General features: G+C 40.8%; 1 protein-coding gene across 3 annotated transcripts in view; it reads right to left on the bottom strand.

The window, feature by feature from the left end:
• Positions 1–8,484: 8,484 nt before the first annotated feature.
• ano6 (anoctamin 6) overlaps positions 8,485–15,492 on the bottom strand; it is a 115,810-nt gene continuing 108,802 nt past the window's right edge. For all 3 annotated transcript variants that reach the window (XM_080191244.1, XM_080191242.1, XM_080191243.1), the window contains one exon: positions 8,485–13,742. In XM_080191244.1, the coding sequence (XP_080047370.1) occupies positions 13,533–13,742 (210 nt within the window). In that variant the 3' untranslated portion in view covers positions 8,485–13,532. The remainder of the gene's footprint in view (positions 13,743–15,492) is intronic.

Here is a 15,492-nt window from a genome sequence, read left to right as displayed (position 1 = left end):
CCGGGTAACTATAGGCCGGTGAGTTTGATGTCAGTGGTAGGCAAGTTGATGGAGAGGATGTATGAGCACTTAGAGCGTTGTGATCTGATTAAGGGTACGCAGCATGGCTTTGTAAAGGGGAATTCTTGCCTTACGAATCTGGTAGAATTTTTTGAGGATGTGACAAAAACGGTCGACGAGGGATGAGCCGTTGATGCCGTCTATATGGATTTCAGTAAAGCGTTTGACAAGGTCCTTCATGGTAGGTTGGTAGAAAAGATTAAGGCTCATGGGATACGTGGCCAGGTATCTAGATGGGTTGAGAACTGGCTTGCAAAGAGGAGTCAGAGAGTAGTAGTGGAGGGGTCCTTTTCTAGCTGGAGGTCTGTCACTAGTGGTGTGCCGCAGGGCTCAGTACTGGGACCTCTTCTCTTTGTAGTGTATGTAAATGACTTGGAAGAGGGAGTAAGTGGTGTGATCAGCAAATTTGCTGATGACACCAGGATGGCTGGATTGGCAGGCAGTGAGGAGCAGTGTCTGGCAATACAACAGGATATTGATAGGCTGGTATATTGGGCAGATTCATGGAAAATGGAGTTTAATCTGGATAAATGTGAGGTGATGCATTTTGGCCGGAATAATGTAGGGGGGAGTTATATGATAAAGGGTAAGCTCATAAGGAGTATAGAATCACAGCGAGACCTGGGGGTGCAAGTGCACAAGTCTTTGAAGGTGGCAGTACAAGTGGAGAAGGTTGTGAAGAAAGCCTATAGTATGTTAGCCTTTATAGGAAGGGGTATAGAATATAAGAGCTGGAGTCTAATGGTGCAGTTGTATAGAACGTTGGTTAGGCCGCATTTAGAGTACTGTGTCCAGTTCTGGTTGCCTTACTACCAGAAGGACGTGGAGACTCTGGAGAGAGTGCAGAGGAGGTTTACCAGGATGTTGCCTGGCATGGAAGGACTGGGGTATGAGGAAAGATTGAACAAATTGGGGCTGTTCTTCCTTGAAAGACGGCGACTGAGGGGGGATCTAATAGAGGTGTATAAGATTATGAAGGGTATAGATAGAGTAAACAGAGGTAAGCTATTTCCTATGATAGAGACACACAGTACGAGGGGCCATGGGCTTAAGGTGAGGGGGGAGAGGTATTACACAGATATTAGAGGGAGGTTTTTCACACAGAGGGTAGTGGGGGTATGGAATGCTCTGCCAAGTAAGGTGGTGGAGGCAAGCATGCTAGAGCTGTTTAAGAGTAACCTAGACAGGCACATGAGTGGGTTGGAGATGGATGGATATAGGAGATTGTTTTAAATAAGGGTCATTAGCATTGGGGCGTCCCTGGTAAGGTAAATGGATATGGTACGATAATAATGTTTTTTCTCTTTTCATTCACAGGTTTTAAGTCGGTCCGCCTTGTTGTCCAATGAGGGGCATACACGCGATGGGTAGTACTTGGGCTGCTCTTGGTTGTTCGAGATTGGCCTAGAGCTTCATGTCATTAGTGTGTGCTTAAACTGGACCAGATGCTGGGCAAGACGACAGCTCGGTGACTATCGCTGTTTGCTGTGCAGACACATGGATTTGGGCGGTGTCTGTGGGAGTTTGTGCACTCTCCCCGTGCTTGCATGGGTTTTCTCCGGGTGCTCCGGTTTCCTCCCACACCCCAAAGATGTGCTATTAGGCTGATTGGCAGGAATAAATTGTCCCTAAATTAGTTTCCCTCAATCTGGATGGCCATAAAACAATAGATAAGGGTCATGGGTGGAGGGGGGACTGGTAGTGTTAAAATGGCGGCGTGGGCTCGTTGGGCCGAAGGGCCTGTTTTTGTTCTTTGTTCTTTATTTGAATTCCACGATGAAATTATTTGAAAAATGGACGGGCTGAATGGACCACAGCTACTCTGGTCATCTACCCAATCGTTTGATCCTATTTCATTTCATAGAATCCCTACAGTGCAGAAGGAGGTCATTCAGCCCATCGAGCCCACACTGACAACAATCAGGTCAGGTCCTATCCGCGTAACCCCACACATTCCCCTTTCTAATTCCCCTGACGCTCAATTGTATTTGTCACTAGAATGTATTGCAAAGAATGAATTATGAAATGACGGAAGATGCATTTAGCCCATCGAATTCAATTTATTATGGCCAGTCACCTAACCCGCACATCTTTGGACTGCGGGCGAATCCGGAGCACCCAGACGAAACCCACGCAAACATGGGGAGAACATGCAAACTTCACACAGTCAGTTACCCAAGACCCGAATTGAACCCCAATCCCTGGTGCTGTAAGGCAGCAATGCTAACCACAACTCCATCCAATTTGACAGTTCGATGGGCTAAATGCATCTTCCGTCATTTCATAATTCATTCTTTGCAATACATTCTAGTGACAAATGCAATTGAGTTTGCCACCTTTTTTTTCATTTGTTCGTGGGATATGGTGTCATTGGCTGGCCAGCATTTATTACCTATCCCTGGTTGCCCTTGGAGGGCAGTTAAGAGTCAACCGCATTGCTGTGGTTCTGGAATCACACGTAGGCCAGACCAGTTAAGGACAACTTCCTTCCCTAAAGGACATCCAGTGAAGCAGATGGATTTTTCCAACAATTGACAATGATTGCATGATTATTAGTAGATTCTTAATCCCAGATATTTCTTGTTGAATTCAAATTCCACAAACTGCCATGGCAAGTTGAACCCGGGTCTCCAGAACATTAACTGAGTTTTCTGGATTAATGGTCCAGCAATAATACCAATAGGCCATCGCCTTCCCTACTGTATCAGTTAACATTCCAGCATTTGCAGCCTGAATGTCACTTTGATGGTCATACAATGAACAAATTGGCTTATCCCCAAAGTTCTTGTTTATTTTGTTATTTGTTGACATTCTTTCACAGCAATCCTGTTTCCTTCAGTGAAATTATCTTCTACATTTGTTGGAGAGGCTAAAGCACTGCAATACCTCTTATAACCAGAGGGTGGAAGTAAAGGTCTGATGCTAACAGAAAATGTGGCTGAGCTGGTACTTTAAATAGGATTCCCACGCAGGAAAACTATAATACATCAATTAAGATTGTATTTGAGATAATAGTTTTTCACATTTAACAAATAAATTATTGAAAATCTCTCCAGTTTTTCAGACATTTATTAGTTTAAGAGACAATAGTACACAATAATTTCAATAAAATTAGTGGTGAGTTCATGCAAATTTAAAATCTTAAAACTTAGTGAAATGGTCTTGACAGCCTTTAAATCTAACTTGTTCACCAGGACTGTTACTCATGCTAAATAGCTACTGCAATTGTTCTCCTCCACACAATACTGTTAGGGACCAGGTCAGAAACTTCAAAGGATGTTATGAAGTTAACCTAGACCATTACTTTTACATTTGATTTTGGCATTAGGGTGAACATAGGGTATTTCACTCTAAGATTGAGTCCAGTGACCCACTGGGAAGATTTTACTAAAACAAACTTTATTTAAGAACACAGTTAGAATATAACAAAAAAAGCATAATTTTTATCAATTAAAATACTTAAACATGACAAAATATAATTCTTAACTTCTATCCATCTCTATTGTTCCAATTTAAGCAATATCCCCATAGACAGAAACCTACTTCAGAACCAATTAGCACCAAAAAAAAAGATTTGCTCCCGCGGATGTTAGGTTTTCAGCTTTTTAACCCTTCTGGACAGAAACAGAGGGACACATAGCTCTGATTCCAATACAGAAATATCCAGCGATGGATATATCATTAAACAGCTGAATTTCTGAGAAATAAATCTACTCTCTGGCAGGTCCCAGTCTCCAGGCTTCAGAGAGAGAAAGGGCTCTCCTGCCTGCAGCTTGATTTTTCTGTGTATTTGATTTGATTTATTATTGTCACATGTATTAGTAAGTACAGTGAAAAATATTGTTTCTTGCGCACTGTACAGACAAGGCATACAGTACGTAGAGAAGGATAAGAGTGCAGATTGTAGTGTTACAGTCGTAGCTAGGGTGTAGGAAAAGCTCAACTTAATGCGAGTTGAACCATTCAAAAGTCTGATGGCAGCAGGGAAGAAGCTGTTCTTGAGTCGCTTGGTACATGTCCTCAGACTTCTGTATCTTTTTCCCGACAGAAGAGGTGGAAGAGAGAATGTCCAGGGTGTGTAGGGCCCTTAATTATGCTGGCTGCTTTTCCAAGGCAGCGGGAAGTCTAGACAGAGTCAATGGATAGGGGGCTGGTTTGCGTGATGGATTGGGCTACATTCATGGCCCCTTGTAGTCTTGGACAGAGCAGGAGCCATACCAAGCTGTGATACAACCAGAAAGAATGCTTTCTATGGTGCATCTATAAAGGTTGGTGAGAGTCGCACAGATGAGCCAAATTTTCTTAGTCTTCTGAGAAAGTAGAGGCGTTGGTTGGCTTTCTTAATTATAGTGTCGGCATAAAGGGACCAGGTGTTATGGACACCTAAAAATTTGTAGCTCTTGACCATTTCTATTTCTATTTCATCCCCATTGATATAGACAGGGGCATGTTATCCACTATGCCTCCTGAAGTCAATGACTATCTCCTTCATTTTATTGATAATGAGGAAGAGATTGTCATCGCACCAGTTCACCAGATTCTTACCTCTTTGTTGTACTCTGTCGGTTCATTGTTTGAGATCTGACCCACTACGGTATGTCATCAGCAAACTTGAAAATTGAGTTGGAAGGGAATTTGGCCACATAGTCACAGGTGTATAAGTAAGCAGCTGAGGACACAGCCATGTGGGGCACTGGTGTTGAGGATGATTGCGGAGGAGGTGTTGTTGCATATCCTTACTGAGTACTGGGAAGTGTATGATAAAACAGAACTGAGTCAGCATGGCTTTGTTAAGAGGAGATCATGTCTGACAAATCTGTGAGAGTTCTTTGAAGAGGCAACAAGGAAGTTAAAGGAGAACTATGGACATGATTTATTGAGATTTACAGAAGGCATTTGACAAGGTGTCGCATAGGAGACTGTTAAATAAGTTAAGTGACCATGGTGTTAAGGGTAAGATCCTGGCATGGATAGACCATTGGCTGACCGGCAGAAGGCAGGGAGTGGAGATAAAGTTTTTTGTTCAAGGTGGCAGCTGGTGACTAGTGGTGTGCCTCAGGGGTCAGTGCTGGGACCACAACTTTTCACAATATACATGAACGATTGGAGAAAGGAACTGAAGGCACTGTTGCTAAATTTGTAGATGATACAAAGATATGTAGAAGGACAGGCAGCATTGAGGAAGCAGGAGGGCTGCAGAAGGACTTGGACAGGTTAGGAGAGTGGGCAAAGAAGTGGCAGATGGAATACAATGTGGAAAAGTGTGAGATTATGCACTTTGGAAGGAGAAATGGAGGCATCGATTATTTTCTAAATGGCAAAATGCTTAGGAAATCAGAAACACAAAGGGACTTGGGAATCATTGTTCAAAATTCTCAAGGTTCACGCGCATGTTCAGTGGGCAGTTCGGAAGGCAAATGCAATGTCATTCATGTCGAGAGGGCTAGAATACAAGAGCAGGGATGTACTTCTGAGGCTGTATACGGTTCTGGTCAGACCCCATTTGGAGTACGGTGATGCTCCGTATCTAAGGAAGGATGTGCTGGCCTTGAAAAGGGTCAGAGGAGGTTCACAAGAATGATCCCTGGAATGAAGAGCTTGCCATATGAGGAATGGTTGAGGACTCTGTACTCATTGGAGTTTAGAAGGATGAAGGGGGATCTTATTGAAACTTACAGGATATTGTGAGATCTGGATGGAGTGGACAACATGGAAAGGATATTTCTACTAGTAGGGAAAACTAGAACCCGAGGGCACAACCTCAGGCTAAAGAGACAACCCTTTAAAACAGAAATTAGGAGGAATTTCTTCAGGCAGACAGTGGTGAACCTGACGAACTATTTTCCATCAGAAGGCTCTGAAGGCCAAGTCATTGAGTGTCTTCAAAAGAGATAGGTTCTTGATTAATAAGGGGATCAAGGGTTATGGGGAAAAGGCGGGAGAATGGGGATGAGAAATATATCAGCCATGATTGAATGGCAGAGCAGACTCAATGGGCCGAGTGACCTAATTCTGCTCCTATGTCTTATATTATGATTGCAGTCTGTGGGCTCATTAGTTCAGGGTCCAGTCGCAGAGGGAGGAGCCAAGCCCCAGGCCACAGAGTTTGGAAATGAGTTTCGTAGGAATAATGGTATTGAAGGCTGAGCTGTAGTCAATAAATAGGATTCTATTCAAGCGTCTTTGTTATCTAGGTGTTCGAGGGTTGAGTGCAGGGCCAGGAAGATGAGGTTTGCTCTGGACCTGTTGTGATGATAGGTGAACTGTAGTGGATCCAGGCGGTCCGGGAGAGTGGAATTGATTTGTGCCATGACTAATCTTTCAAAGCATTTCCTAACGATGGATGTCAGAGCACCGGATGATAGCTGCTAAGGCACGCTGCCTGCCTTTTCTTTGGCACCAGGATGATGGTTGTCTTCTTGAAGCAGATAGAGACCTCAGATTATTGTAGAGAGGTTGAAGATATCTGCGAATACCCCCACCAGTTGTTCAGTGCAGGATCCAAGTGCACTTCTGGATACACCATCTGGGCCAGTCACTTTCTGTGGGTTGATCTTTGCGAAGACTGCTCTGACGTCTTTGATGGTGACCTTGGATACAGGTTTGCTCAAGGCTCCCGGGGTGGAGGCCGTGCTCTCACTGACCTCTTGATCAAAACCGGCATCGAATGCTTCGAGCTCATCAGTGAGGGGTGCGTTGGTGCCAGCAATTTTACATGCCTTCATCTTGTAGCCTGTTAAGTCTTGCGGACCTTGCCATAATCAGTGGGGGTCTGTGTGACTCGCCTGGGACTCTGGTCCGGTAACATCTTTTGGCATCTTTGATGGATTTCCTGAAATCATATCTGGCTTTATTGTATAGGTCGGGGTTACCTGATTTGAAGCCTCAGGCCTGGACTTCAGCAAGCAGTGGATATCCCTGTTCATCCATGGTTTCCGGTTAGGAAACACATGGATTTGCTTCTTAGGGATACATTACTAATGAAGTCAGTTACTGTCGTGGTGTACTCATTCAGGCTGGTCGCAGAGTTTTTAAAATACCAACCAGTCTTCTGCCTCTTAGAACTTGTGTAGGAGATTCTTCTGATTCCCCAGGCCAACAATGCACAACTTCCTTTGACGGATTCTTCTGTTTCAGCTTTTGCTTGCAAGCTGGAAGCAACAGCACAGCCTTGTGGTCTGAATTGCCAAAGTGTGGGTGGGCGATAGAGTGGTAGGCACGTTTGATATTTGTGTAGCGTCTTCCCAGCAAAATAAACCTTGATGATCACAATTAGCCTATTAACAGTTACAATACAATTTAGATAAAACCACGTTTTAAAATAGAGTGCTTGCAAGAAAAAGACAAAACTAAAAACAAATATATTTTATTCCAAATTATTGGTGCTCTTTGGTAAGGACTGAAGTGTGTTCCATAAGTACACAGAGAACAGAACAGAAATAAAGTATCTATACTGTAACTTCATTACAGGTTTTCAAAGAAATAAGTACCTATTAAAACATTTTGTATGCTCACAAGATATAATATCATGCATCAGCCATATATATGTTCACCACATAGCGAATTCCAGTCTTTACAACTTAACATTTTGGGTTAAACAAACTACATTCATCTGACAAAGTTGTAGGTATGAAATGTGATATTTTGCTTAACAATAAATGGGACCTTTGAAAGTAAAATGGAGATAATTAAAATTTTTGCAAAAATAGAGATCTATAAGTGTTAACTTCATCCTAATCAGAGCTTAGAGCAAAGCAATATATTGTGGTAGAATTGTTCACCAATTAAAATGTATTTCCTTCCCAATGTCCTCTAAACATGTCAAGATTCTTTTCCATTAATTGCTTTGTCCAGTGAGAAATGCTTGGTTGTGCGTAATATGACTGAACTTCAAGAAAATGAGTTATGTCGTCCAATCTTGCGATCTACAAAATTAGTTTAACTTTATTTTTGCCAAGGTGACAATTTCCTCCTTTTCTGATATTCCAGATTTAAAGACATTCAATCTCTCAGATTTTTAAAAATGGATTTATGTTAAAAATATTATAAATTTCGATGAAAACATAAAACAAGGTTATTAGTCACATAGGGCTGGATCTCCTTCTTTATTCATTTAAATAGACCCAAATCCAAATTATGAATATGCACTCTTATGCTAAAGTTGCCTTTATGTAGGTTAATCTATAACAGGAATGAAAGAAAAATGTCCATTGAAAGATATATTGGATCAAATTTTGCAGATAAACGGCATCAACCATTTGTTACACTTGAACTTTCCCACGCTCTTTTTAATTGGTTTTTGTACTGTCAGCCAACCATCACAAGAGTGCCGCACCCTCATTGCAGCATCTGGAACTTGTGAATAGGTCAATAAACCATGCATCTCCTTAACTGGATGAATGAATCATTAATGAACAAAACTCAGAATTCAGTCTGAATACTGAATTCAATGTCAAATCAAGCACAGAAAGTGAAAGAGTCATGGTTTCATTAAATAGCAGAGCAGACTCGATGGGCTGAACGGCCTACTTCTTAAGGAAGGTAAAAAACTAACAAATTAAGTAAAACAAGAGACAGAAAGGCAAATTAAGATGGGTAATTTCAATGATAACTTGAATCTGAAGACATGTAAGTTACATATGGAGAAGTAAAAGTCATTGGCAAAGAGCATGTCTGACAGTAATTAAGACTTGTTGCACCTTTAAAATGTTAGTAGTATTGAAAGTGATAAACATTGGCATTTTAGTGTGTATATATCAGTTAAGATGTAGAGAAGCTGGCATTGGACTGGGATGGCACAGTAAGTCGTCTCAAAATGTCAGGTTAAAGTCCAACAGGTGTATTTGAAATCACAAGCTTTCAGAGCACTGTTCCTTCATCAGGTGAGTGGTCACAAACATGGCATATATAGACAAAGACTTAATTACAAGATACAAGATTGGAAGTTACATATGTAACTTTTGTTTCTTCAGGCTTGAATTATCTTGCAGTTGAGTCTTTTGTCTATAAATGATATGTTTATGAAATCACTCACATGATGAAGGGGTAGTGCTCGGAAAGCTCGTGATTCCAAATAAACTTTACCCTAGTGTCGTGAGACTTCTTACTATATCAGCTAAATACAGCGTAATAATTGTTGTTTCATGCATTTTATGGGGAGTCTATTGATGAGATGCCAGTATCTGGAGAAGAAAGGCATCTTCGTCAGAACTTCTTGTTTGACATAAATATCTATGAATGTGCATTTGCTGGAAGGTGCTCCCCAATTCACAAGCTATTTTAGCCTCACCATTATTCTTAATTGCATAACTTGGCCCAATCATCAAACCTTCTTACATAGCTAAATTGTCACCTGGAGGTACAATTGACAACAAAATTCTCCAATCCAGCTGAGAAGTATGCAATAATGGCCCTTAATGTATCCACAAAAATGCAGAAAATGCTGAATTAAATTGCAATGCTTGGAAGCCCCACATCTAAGAGACCCCCTTTTTAGATTCATTTGTGGGACATGGGCATCGCTGGCTGGCCAGCATTCACTGTCCATCGCTAGTTGCCCAAGGGCAGTTGGGAGTCAACCGCATCAGTAAAATTATTAATGACAGTGAGGGATATCCTCAAGGTGATACAAAATTAGGTCACTTCACAATGTGATAACCGCAAGATTATAATTGACATGATAACAAGATAATTTTTCAAAATAAGTTGGATTGAACCAATAAATTGATAGTTAATCAAAAGTAAGAATCAAAATGTGTACTTTTAGTTAATCACCACCAAAAACTTATCCTTGGTCCATGATTATAATGGGAACACATTTGACAAACCAATGGTTGACATTGGTCATCATTCTAAAACTGCTTAATTAGCATTTTGCAAAATATTGATCATTCCAATGGGAAGGAAACACTTTAAATTTTAAAACAGCATGCAGAATTGAAGTATAAAAATATATATCAGAATGCTGTTGCTGTTTAACAGGAAATCCCAATTAGCCAGTAATATTTTTATGCTACTATATTTGAATGATACATGCTTTGTGTCTATACCAATTTGTCATAATTAACTATGTTAGTTACTTAATGGTCCAGGCATACAATGTTATGATCAAAAAGGAAATGGGTTATTACCAGTTCTATGGAAAATACTTATAATTGAGAATAATTATTACAAAGATGACTACATTGAAAAATATAAAGTTATAAAGGCACAAATACTGTGCACATTAATTTGTACAGCCTTTGGCATTCAGGAAAGACGTACTGAAATATTGTTTAACTATCTGATAAATGTTTCAGATCAAATAATTACTTGATATTTTTTAAGTGCAAAGTAGTGACTGCACCTTATTACACATTCTATTAATCAGAGGTGCCAAGAGATGGATGGAACTGATTGAGCCCTTTACTGAAGGACGGTTGGCAATACAATGGACTTTTTGTAGAGTTATTACTAAGAATCTGCCATTACCTTGAATAGCATTCAACCCTATGAAAGGAGGAGCAGATATCTACTGGAATTACCTTTCATTGTTTTGGGTGGAATCCCCATCATATTCTAACGAATATTGATAGCATGACATGAATGATTGACAGTTGCTATTTTGTGCCCAATCACAGCTACATGTCAAAAGAGAGCTGCTGTGTTCTTTACATTGAATTTAAGGCATTTATTGATCATCTATATCACCATTTATTGATGTACACCATTTATTCATTTTCCATTGAAAGGCTTGGATTCAGCATTGCACCATAGTATTGGTGATATAGTACTGCAAAGTTAGTTAAATTCTTTTCTGAGGGTAGAAAGTACCGGAGGTGAATTTCCATGGAGATTCCCAGGATGAATCAGGGGATTTTCAGCAGATGAACCGTGCAAAACCCTGAAAAAGCTGCATAGCTTATCCACAGTTTTTTTGGTCAAAGTTGCGACAGAGAAACTAGAGATCCTCTCAGAAATCCATCTCTACTCGATTCTTGATTTATTGTTTTAAAAGTCATTTAATTTAAAATGTGGACTTGTCCAGTAATTAAATATTCTTGTACATGAGGGCAACTGATGCCACACAGCATCAGGGGCCCAAGTTCAATTCCGGCCTTAGGTGACTGTGTGGAGTTTGTACGTTCTCCCCATGTCTCCATGGGTTTCCTCTGGGTGCTCCAGTTGCCTCCCACAATCCAAACATGTGTGGGTTAGATTGATTGGCCATGCTAAATTGATCTTTAATATCGGGGACACTAAATACATAGGGTTATAGGGATAGGGCCAGGGTGGGATTGCTGTCAGAGCAGGTTATATTGGCTGAATGACCTCCTTCTGCACTGTAGAGATTCTATAAGCGCGACAGAGAGGATACTAACTAACTTATTATTTGTATTCTCTTCGACCAATCTTAATATTTTCTTGTGATTGGCCTTTTATGGACAATTTTAACAGCTATTAATAGGTGATTACGACTCTGCTTTTCATAAACAATTTTACATGGAGCATAGCTTGGAATAGCAGTTAAAAAAGCAAAAAATGTTACTACTTTCATGCAGTTTTCCTTAAGGTCTACCCAGAAGGAGCAATCTAACTTTTAATTCAGTCCCACGTTATTAAGTCAGCTGAAAACTAATGAGATAGCAGGTCGGAACTGAACACTTTTGCTGCATATGGGCCTCTAGATGAAGACAGACAGAACTGGTGAGATTGATCATTGCTGAACCAACTGAACGTGAATTGACACAAAGATCACATGCGTGGGAGCTACTTTCCACTTTGAAAAGATGGTGGGACAAATTACATGTATACATTTCTAAATAGTGCTTAGGATGAAAATAATTCATAATAGTATTTCCCTCCGGAGTTTTAAAATAGAATCCCTACAGTGCACTAAGGAGGCCATTCGGCCCATTGTGTCTGCACCGTCAACAATTCCACCCAGGCCCCATCCCCCTAACCCCATATATTTACCCCGCTAATCCCACTAACCTACACATCCTGGGACACCAAGGCAATTTAGCATCGTCAATGCATCTAACCCACATACCTTTGGATTGTTCCGCTTTAGTATAATTTGAAAAACACCAGCATGATAAGTAGCGGTCAGTGATTGGTTTAACCCTTTCACACTCAAATAGATCAGAAACACTAACATATGAAAGAGTCCAGAACTAGGAGTCAGAGTAATGGGTTAGTATTGTTAGGAGCACTCAGAGGATGAAAAGCTTTGGAATTATCTACTCCAACAAGGCTGTGGATCCTCAGTCCTCGAGTATATTCAAGACGAAGACTGATAGATTCTTGGATACTAAGGGAATCAAGGAATATAAGGTAGAGCAGGAAAGTGGAATTGAGGTAGAAGATTAGTCATGATCATATTTTGTCAGGGAATAAACCTGAGGGTTGGTTTGACCCACTCTTGTTCCCATTTATGAGTGTGCACGAACAGAACGGGAAGTTGCAGGTGAAACAGTCACCTGATCTTTGGCGCAGTGACCCCACTTGCAATTCCAATGGCCACCTTGTTACCATATTGAGCCTTCAGCGTCAACTGGGAGTTTGCCCACTGCATGGCAGGAAGCCAGATGTTGCTACAGGAATTAAAGGGGGCAATCATTCTGGTAAGTGGCATTTCCTACATTACAATAGTGAGAACGTTTCAGAAAGTGTTCCTTTTGCTTCAAAGCATTTTGTAACATCCTGAGGTCATGAAAAGCACCACCTACTCTCTTTCTTTTCAAGGTCTGGAAGTCAATTGCAGGCGAGGCATGGGTGAAGGATTTCCTCCAGCTGAATTTATACGAGAACCCGTGGCAAACTGACAGGAGGAGGGGCAGAAAGGAGCTACGAGTAGAAGTGGTACGAGCATCACCTTGTGACTGGGATTCAGTGCAGAAGATTAAAGACAAGTTTGGTTAAGGCTGGAGAACATATTCTGTTCATTCAATATATTAAAGCCTACAGTTGTTCTTCACCCCTTACCCTGAAAACTTACTCTGCCGCTATCATGCAGGGTACTTTAAGAAATCCTAGTCTGTTCCTGGGCAACTGTATTTAGTTACAAAATCAGCAGAGAGAAAACCTGCCATGCAAAATAGCTGAAAGGTATCCTCATACCAGCTATGGACTACATGTTGATCCAGTAGCAGCAATGCTCAGTTGCTGCAGTTTTGTTCATAAACCTCTTGTTAATACAAATTGTTTTATTCTAAAATAATCCAGTTTCATATTTTATGATATTTGAAGTGCTATATCTCTCAAACCTCTGTAGATATAGGAGCAAATGGCCACTTGTGTGGACTACCTCTTGAGCCAACATCACAGTGTCAATGTTACAAAATCCATAGGTCAAATATCTAACTATCAGACCGTCCAGTTGCAGGTTTATGTACAATGTCATTAAAAATATTTGTCTTGGAAAGCAAATAATTAAAGCAACCTCCCAATCCTTTGTAAAAAAAAACAAAATTAAAAAATTACAGTTTTTTTTATACATCCATGTCCGTCATTTTCAGGCCCTCTGCATTTTTTAATAGATTTTTGGTGCCGGCAGCCATTTTGTTGTGCCATGCTGTAAGATGGGATTCATGCAGAAGCTTCTGTGTCAGATACGTCTCCCGCTTAATCTGCTCTTTAATGTGTTTTGGCACGTCAGGAATCCAGTAGGACAGAAGGAAACTCACTGTAAATACAATGTGCTGAAAAACAGTAAAACAAATCTGCTGTTAAAAGTTCTGACCATTTCTCCAATAACATAACTGAAAATTACTTGCCATATTAGTTTAGTTTATTTATTAATGTCACAAGTAGGCTTACATTAACACTGCAATGAGGTTAGTGTGAAAATCCCCTACTTGCCACACTCTGCCGCCTGTTCGGGTACACTGAGGGAGAATTTAGCACGGCCAACGCACCTAACCAGCACACCTTTCAGACTGGGAGGAAATCAGAGCACCCAGAGGAAACGCATGCAGACATGGAGAAAATGTGCAGCCTCCACACAGACAGTGACCATGTCAATAATCAAACCCAGGTCCCTGGCATCGTGAGGCAGCAGTGCTAACCCCTGTGCTGATTGGTACATAATAAATCCTGCAATCATATCGCCACAGGCGCACATGAAATCACATCATAATTAAGGCAGTTAAGGCTGGTAGATTGAACCAGGGCAGAACGTTCTCAGTTAATGGTAAGGCACTGGGGGGAGTTACAGAATAAAGAGATCTAGGGGTACATGTTCATAGCTCCTTGAAAGTGGAGTCAAAGGTGGACAGGGTGGTGAAGAAAGCGTTCAGCATGCCTGGTTTCATTGGTCAGAACATTGAATACAGGAGTTGGGGTGTCTTGTTGAAGTTGTACAAGACATTAGTAAGGTCACACTTGGTAAACTGTGTACAGTTCTGGTCACCCTAATATAGATAGGATATTATTAAACTAGAAAAAGCGCAGAAAAGATTTACTAGGATGCACTGTGACTTGATGGTTTGAGTTATAAGGAGAGGCTGGATAGACTCGGACTTTTTTCTCTGGAATGTAGGAAGCTGAGGGGTGATCTTAGAGAGGTCTATAAAATAATGAGGGGCATAGATCAGCTAGGTAGTCAATATCTTTTTCCAAAGATAGGGGAGTCTAAAACTAGAGGGCATAAGTTTAAGGTGAAAGAGGAGAGATACAAAAGGATCCAGAGAGGCAATTTTTTTCACACAGGGAATGGTGAGTGTCTGGAACAAGTGCCAGAGGTAGTAGTAGAGGCGGGTACAATTTTGTCTTTTAAAAAGCGTTTAGACAGTTACGTGGGTAAGATGGGTATAGAGGGATATGGGCCAAATGCGGGCAATTGGGACTAGCTTAGGGGTTTAAAGAAAATGTGGCATGGACAAGTTGGGTTGAAAGGTCTGTTTCCATGCTGTAAACCTCTGTGAATTAGTTATTTTAAAATTTAATTGTTTTCAACCTGTACTTGTCCATTTTTTAATCTGCTCTACTTTTTCTGTTTTTCAATTACTTACTCTATCTTTTTGATTCCTGCTTTTTAATTTTTTTCAAAAATGATTTTACTTCTGACATTTTTCCTTCCAAGCAGGTGGTCCCTGACCCAATCAGGCTCGACCTTCACCCACCCAAAAATGTTCCCTCCACTTCGATTGTGATCATGAGGTCTTAGCCCACTTCGCCTTGCTGCTCTCCCTGGCAAACTGCTGCCCTTTCTCTGACCAACGGTAGAAAAGAAGAGGAATGCAGATGGATTTATTCAATGGGGCACATACAAATAGAAAGCAAAAAAGCAGATAAGAGAACAGAGAGAGGGAAGAAAAGTGTCACTGTGTCAGAAAGACTCAGACATATTTGGGGATGGTAAGAGAAAACGGAGTCCATTTTTCAATTAGGCCAGTTTCCATTAGCTGGAGGATGCATACAATGAGAGACAGGTTCAATTATGTCTTTAGA

Source organism: Carcharhinus amblyrhynchos, chromosome 6 (genome assembly GCF_965287045.1).
Source record: "Carcharhinus amblyrhynchos chromosome 6, sCarAmb.v2.hapA, whole genome shotgun sequence".
In the NCBI taxonomy this organism is placed as follows: domain Eukaryota; kingdom Metazoa; phylum Chordata; class Chondrichthyes; order Carcharhiniformes; family Carcharhinidae; genus Carcharhinus; species Carcharhinus amblyrhynchos.
The sequence above is the reverse complement of the archived record's forward strand: the minus strand, read 5'-3'. Positions and strand labels throughout refer to the sequence as shown.